We start from the raw sequence: 7,489 nt of genomic DNA on the forward strand, positions 1-7,489 counted from the left end.
AAACTTCATATGTGATCCTGAATGAATGGTCAAAACGAGGTACATGATGTTTGTAATCAAATTGGAAGGAGAGCATAAGTGATTTATAGGCGCCCACACTGCCTAAACGAGCGTCAGTGGTTGAAATCTGCACCACATATAAACCATTTATCGATAAGATGCATGTCCTTATAGTTTTTTATAATTTATTGTAACAAACACATTGGTAGGTACACTTTGACAACATTGTTTTTTAATCTCAGGAGTTGTGAAATAACAACGATCGGAGTTTGCATAACTAATATCCAAATTATCGGCGCATAGTACACATACATCAGTCATCCATCGCTTAATAAAGATTTGTAGTTGGCAAGGAAACCAAATCGAGCACAGTGGAGAATCACACTGTCTTTTGCTGCCAATCAACTTACTCGTAGACATCTATAGCTACACTACAAGGAGAATTTTTCCTAGTATTTTGTAATATTAGCTCTTAAAATCTGATAGGCTTCGACCTAGATTTAACATAAAATATCCTACTACTAGAGTCCCGATCACCTAACAAAGCTTAATACACCTAACAGGTATAAAAACAATTTGAACTGAAAAATCGTGTAATATTAAATATCATTCTCAGGTGGATACTACATGTAATTTTAAATTCTACTGCTAGAAGTTTTCTCTAATCACTCTTTTAAGTAATTGTCTCCTAAAATACATCTCATGTTTTGATAATGGTAAAGTTTAAAATGAATTTGTGTTTAATTCTATTTACTTTGGTACCCTTGGAATGCACTTTTTCAAATTGGACTTATTCCTTCCCTTGCTCCTATTTTGTGTACATTCAATTACTAAATTAGCAAGGTACGTATTAACAACATATATGCAAAACCACTCCACTAAAATAAGTAATTCAAGTATAAAAATTCGTATAAATGAATGATTTAATAATAAATACAAAGATTGACCAAACTAGAAGATTCGATCACTAGTAAGGTATACTCCAATTTCAAGAACAAGAACTACAAAATCAAAGTTAATTATAAGCTTAAGAGTAAAAGACAACAACTAAATCAAATAAGAGATGCTCGACAAAAATAGCACCTAATTATTTCTTCTTTATCATTCACCACCTTCAACATAATGGCCAACTTCTACTCCTCCGTGTATTTATCATGAGATGTTCACAGTCAGGGTGTATAATTTTTATGCATTAATATTTGTTTTTCTCATTAAATTTTTGTAATTCATTACAAAGAGCTTTAGTACCTCATAGCCATTTGATTTACCCTATGCATAATCATGTTGGCCAACCTCTACTTTAACTTTCACAAATTTATCAATTATCTCTACTATATTTGTGGAAACCCTTGAGTTGTCCACAAGTATAAAAGAAATAATTGATAAATTTTCCAAAAGGAAACTAGAGAATCGTCAACGTTATTATGTTGAGGGAAAATTAAATGGCCTTGAGGCATTGGGAGATCTCAATAAAGATTTTGAAGTATTGAATGAGAAAGAAAACAAAGGAATACTAGTTTAGATGTTTTGCATCCCGGATCAAAAATTCTTCCAGATAAACACATGAAGGAGAAAAACCTAGCAATAATGTTGCGGGTAGGGGAAGTTCTAGAAGTAAAAAAAAGTGCTACTTTGATCAAGTCTTTACAGTTAGATTGAATTGTTGCCCCTGAGCTAGAAAAGGTTGAAAGGTCATTGAAATCATAATTATTATGGAATTGGTAATTGGAGTTCTTGATATTTGAGTTAAGAATCGAAATGACTTAACCCATTGTAGAAAGTTTTAAGATGCTAATTTTTTTCCATTGTTATTAAGTCAGTTCTCGTTTATATCCAGTCATCCATTTATACAATGGTTTAGATGACAAAATTATTGATGGTTTTGGAGTTCTTATGAAATTAATGAAGTTTTCTTTTTGTTTCATCTTTCATATTTATTATATCATGAATTGTCTAAATTAGTAAATCAATTATAGCCTTTTCTAAACAAGTGAACAATGTAAGCGATGGATAAAAGAGAAAACATAGAAATGTACGTGGGTATTAAATACTAAATACAAAACCATTCCACTAAAATAACTAATTCACGTATAATAAAAATAAAGATTTACTAGATTAGAAGATTTGATCATTGGTAAGGTATCCTCCAACATCAAGAACACCATCTACCAAATCAATGTAAATTATAAGCTAAATAACTCTCCTCTTCTAGCTCAAATACAACAATTAAATCAAATTTCAAATGCTCGACCCAAATAGAACCTCCTTATATCTTCTTTATTATTCTCCACCAGCAAATTAATGGCCAACTTCTACTCCTCCATGTATTTCTCATGAGGTGTTTATGTGTCCGGGTGTATAATCCTATACATTTTTTTTTCTCATTAAATATTTGTATTTTTTTACAAAGATTTTTATTGCCTCAAAGCTATTTATTTTCCCTAAGCATAATCATTTTGGCGATTCTCTACTTTCACTTTAATAAATTATCAATTACCTCTAGGATACTTGTGGAAAACATTGTGTTGTCCACAAGTATAGAAGAAATAATTGATAAATTTCTCAAAACGAATCTAGCGTATCCTCAACATGTTTATGTTGAGGAACTATCAAATGTCTTTAAATAAATGGAAGATCTCTATAAAGATTTAGAAGCATGCAATGAGAAAGAAAACGAAATAATACTAATATATAAGGTTATGCACCCCAGATAAGAAATACCTCCAAATAAATACATGGAGGAGCAAAAGATGGGAATAAAGTCATGGGTTGGGAAGTTGTAGAAGAAACAAAAAGTTCTACTTTGATCGAGCATTTAAAGTTTGATTTAATTGTTTTAACTGAGATTAAAACGGATTGAGAGTTGCTGAACTCGTAATTATCATAGAGTTGGTAATTGGAGTTCTTGAAATTGGAGTTAAGCTTGGAAAATACTTAACCAGTGGTCGAAACTTTTAATGTGATCAATTCTTTTCCTTGTTATTAAGTAAGTTGTCGTTAATCTTCTGTCGTCCATTTATATAATTTCTGTAACGACCCGCTAGGTCGTTTTTAGAACTAAGACTATTTTGATTCCTTCCAAAAAATTTAAAGGGGTATTTTTAACTATTTAGTAACTACAATTATTTAGTTTACCATTTTTTTTCTCAAAAATTTAATATAGTGATAGTTAATGGGCCAAGTGTGTAGTTTGTGTATTTTCCTTTACTCCTCAGCCATATAATTAAATTAAGTTAGTGGGATACCCCACTTTCAATACTTAATTAGTTATTAGAAAAATAAAAAAAAAAAGAAAACAGGTAGAAGGGCAAAGCAATGGAAGAACAGAGGCGGCCAGGTTAGAGATCGTTCAGATTTTTTTTTTCTCTTAAATCCATGTGTAGTTAAGATAAAAGGGTGATTCCTTGTCTGATTTTTTTTATTATCATTATTATGGTTAGTGAGTTCTTACTGTATTTATATAATTTGTAGGAAAGTTTGAGAGGGGTAAGTTCCAGGGACTATTGTAAATTTTGGCATTAAATAAGAACAAAAAAGGGTGATTAGATTGGTGGTCAAAGGTGTAACAAAAATATAATATAATAACTTCCAATCTAATGGGTCCCTTACAAGTGAATTGGTTTTAATTGTTGGGAATTTTCTTTGTTATTTAATTCTCTTTTTCGTTTTTTTTTGTTTTAATGGTAAGGTTCCATATTCAATTGTTGCCAGTGATTCTCATTTGATTGCCAGCAATGATTTCCTTTTTTCTTTTTTATTTATTGAGATGTATACATTAGGAAAAATTTAGGTTCTGAGAGTTGGGTTCATGTAATGGTTCAAATTGATTTATCTCTATTATTATATTTTCATCATAGTGTTAAAAAAAATTATAATAATTAAGTTATATATTGAGATAGATAATTAATTATTAGGTGTATATCCTATAATTTAACATTTAAATCTTAGTATATTTGGAGAGATTAAGGTTAAATTATTGGCCGGGAATTTGACCATTTTGATAATTTTTGGCATATAGAATATATCAAGATTTGAGGTTTGATAAAAGATATGAGCGAGTTTTAGGGTCTATGATGTACCTATAATAATTTGAATGTTTACAAACTCGCTTACTTACAAATATTGCATCATTGGTAGATCGTGAACGTTCCGAAACTTTGCAAAAGGGGAAGGAACTGTCTTGAGGATTCATTATACGAGTTCGGCTCTTGAGGTATGTTAAGACTTTTAGACTTGTTGAAGGACGTTTTCCTAATTAAAGATTAAAAATAAAAAAAAATATTTAAAGGGGTAAGGGCGAAAGATGGGGGTCTCATATCAATGGTGTGACGGGCATTGGTACGAGTACCGGTGTTATACAACGGAAAGTTACTACTACAGAATGCCGATTGTAATTTGAGAATTTTCAAGCATATGGGCATTAGCTGATATATTATTGACTTGAAATCCTTGTGTGATTGTGTTTTCTTTATTACACCCGTATAGTTGTGATAATCGAGGTGGTTATGTAGTATGTCGATATTTGACTGATTCAGGTGCATCATCATCCCCTTTATTGATATAATATATTGTGTACATGCATTGACATGAGATTGACTATAAGTTGGGCACGTGGATATCGTCCTTGCAAGGGATGGTGACATGTTAAGATTGTAATTTGGGCACGTGGAGACTGTCCGTGCGAAAATTGTTTGATATTATGATAGTGCGTTGAGATTGTCCGCACAGACACATAGAGATCGTCCGTGTCGGTATATGGACCTCGCGAGTCCCCCATGGGTCATGAACTCTCGATGTATTTCCGAGGAGTATCATGTATATACAGTTGAGTGAGTACTGGGTATTCTGAGACATATCATTACATGGCATCATATTGCATTGCATTTCATCCCATCATTCATTCTTGATGACTATATGTTTCGTTTGGTGTTTGGAAAATATTAAATGTTGATTTCCTTTATTGATGAAACTTAAATAGTAAGTGTAATATATATATATACTTGTACAATCTAAGAATTTATTTTCTTATATAACTCCCGTCACTACTTCTTCGTTGTCGGTCAATGAGACATACTGGGTACACGTGGTTTCGTACTCATACTACGCTTGTTGCACTCTTTGTGGTGCAGATTCGATTCCGAGTAGAAGCACATCTCGTGGAGCAATTTGAGTCCGAGCTTGGAGTTGTGGTGAGCTGCTTTGTTGTTCCGTGGCCCACACCTCCCTCTATCTTTTATTTATTCTGTTATTAGTATTCAAACAGGATATCCCTTATGTTAGATTTGTCATTTAGTATCAGACTTGCATCGAATTTTAGAAGCTCCTGTACTTAAGACACCAATTCTTGGGGTGATATATTTTATCTTCCGCATTTCGTACTATAAGGAACTCAATGTTGGAGATTCTTGCTAAGCGTTAGTCTTTTTACTCATTTGTTGGTTTAGTTGGGTTAATATATTGGGTTGGCTTACCTATTGGTTGGGAACATAGGTGCCATCAAGACTTGCAAATTTGGGTCGTGACAAATTTGGTATTAGAGCCCTAGGTTCATCGGTCTCAAGAGTACAAGAGCAATGTCTAGTAGAGTCTTGCGGATCAGTATGAATACGTCCATACCTATCTTCGAGAGGCTATAGGACATTTAGGAAATAATCTGTTCTTTTATTCATTATCCTGCACACTTGACCTTGTAGAAATTCTAATCTTGATATTTCATTCTCTCTCAGATGGCGAGGAATCGTACATCGGCAAGTGGTGGTCAGGATCCTATTCCTGCGCCTGCTTCTGGGAACACTGTTCGAGGTAGAGGTAGGAGACGAGCTCGAGGTCGGGGTAGGGGCGGTGTTGCAGCACCTGTGGATGTTCAAGTACCAGTAGCTACCCAGGGTCGTGATAGGGCCGTACCTCCTGATGCAGAGGTTATTCATGGGGATGTGCAAGATCGTGTCGAGGGGGATGGGCCAGCTCAGGCTCCAACCAGTACTATTGTCCCCCAGTGCTTCAAGATACCTTGGCTCGTATGTTAGGAATCCTAGAGGGGATGGCCCAGGCAGGAGCTTTGCCTATCACTTCTGATGGCTCACAGACCCATGTTGGAGGTGAAATTCCAGATCCGATAGTTGCTCCAGATTCTCAGACTCCCAGGACTCACCCAGCTGCCGCTGTAGCTCCTCGTTTGGATAGTATGGAGTTTCCAGATATGACATCACATTTGGTGAACAGGCCTTCTATGACTATTGATGAGCAAAAGATGTTTGGGAGGTTCAGACTAATGAATCCTCCTACTTATACTGGTGACTTAGCTGAGGATGCATATGAGTTTATAGTTAGTTGTCATGAGAGGTTGCATAATCTTGGATTAGTGGAGTCTCATGGAGTTGACTACACAGTGTTTCAGATGACTGGCTCTGCTAAGCATTGGTGGAGGGATTATATTAGTAGTAGGCCAGCTGGATCTCATCCACTATCCTGGACTGAGTTTACTTAGGTATTTCTATCCAGATTTGTTCCACGCAGTGAGAGGGAGCGCAAGAGAGCCGAGTTTGAGGGTTTGCAGCAAAATGGTATGTCAGTTGCAGAGTATGAGGGTAAATTTCATGCCTTGGCTAGGCATGCTTCGATGATACTTCCCACAGAGGCTGAGAGAGTGAGGAGGTTTGTTAAGGGGTTGATTATTCCGATCCGTCTAGGAGTTTCTCAGGAATTTCGATCCGTCATGGAGTTTCTCAGGTTGCTGCTTCTGGTGTTCCATTCCAAAAAGTGGTAGATGCTGCTAAGGAGTTGGAGATGATTCGGCGTGAGGGATTTGAGCAGCGAGAGGGCAAGAGGACTCGTTATTCAGGTGATTATGGTGGTGCTCCGCCTAGGAGTCGGGGTTACTTAGGCAGAGGTTATCACCCTCAGTCCAGCAGACCCATTCATGCTGCTATACCAGCGTCTGAGGCTGGTTACGCTGGGCATAACTCTTCGAGCTCGGTACATACTTCGCAAGGCTCACCTTCTAGACCTGTAGTTCGTGGAGGGCATTCTGGTCATTCAGGTTCCTCTTATCAGCCTGCGTCTCGTAGGGGTTGCTTGGAGTGTGGTGATATGGGACACTTTGTGAGAGACTGCCCTAGAACCAGACGTGGTGGCTTACATCAGGGTTCTCAGGCTTCGACTTCAAGGGCTGCACAACCTCCAGCTAGGGGTGGTGCACAGAATGGTAGAGGTGGTTCTCATTCAGGTAGTGGTGGTTCTCCTTCTGGTCGAGGTGGTGGTCGTGGAGGTTCACAATCTGATGGAGGTCGTTCTCACTGTTATGCTTTTCCAGGTAGGCCAGAGGCTGAAGCCTCAGATGCTGTTATCACAGGTATTATTCCGGATTGTCATCGACCAGCTACTGTACTATTTGATCTAGGCTCTACATATTCTTATGTGTCCATGTATTTTGCTCCTAGTCTGGATATATTGTGTGAGTCTCTTGATTTGCCGATACGTGTTTCTACTC

The 7,489-nt window shown here is 36.5% G+C and overlaps 1 protein-coding gene and 1 pseudogene across 1 annotated transcript in view; both read left to right on the forward strand.

The window, feature by feature from the left end:
* The first annotated feature begins 5,183 nt into the window (after positions 1-5,183).
* LOC107020242 lies at positions 5,184-6,502 on the forward strand (annotated as a pseudogene).
* Positions 6,503-6,565: 63 nt separating this feature from the next.
* The window catches only part of LOC114075114 (loricrin-like), a 2,796-nt gene continuing 1,872 nt past the window's right edge, over positions 6,566-7,489 (forward strand). The window contains exons 1-2 of the mRNA XM_027913389.1: positions 6,566-6,646; positions 6,730-7,351. Coding sequence (XP_027769190.1) covers positions 6,566-6,646; positions 6,730-7,351 — 703 coding nt within the window. The remainder of the gene's footprint in view (positions 6,647-6,729; positions 7,352-7,489) is intronic.

Source organism: Solanum pennellii, chromosome 1, assembly GCF_001406875.1.
Source record: "Solanum pennellii chromosome 1, SPENNV200".
Lineage (NCBI taxonomy): Eukaryota > Viridiplantae > Streptophyta > Magnoliopsida > Solanales > Solanaceae > Solanum > Solanum pennellii.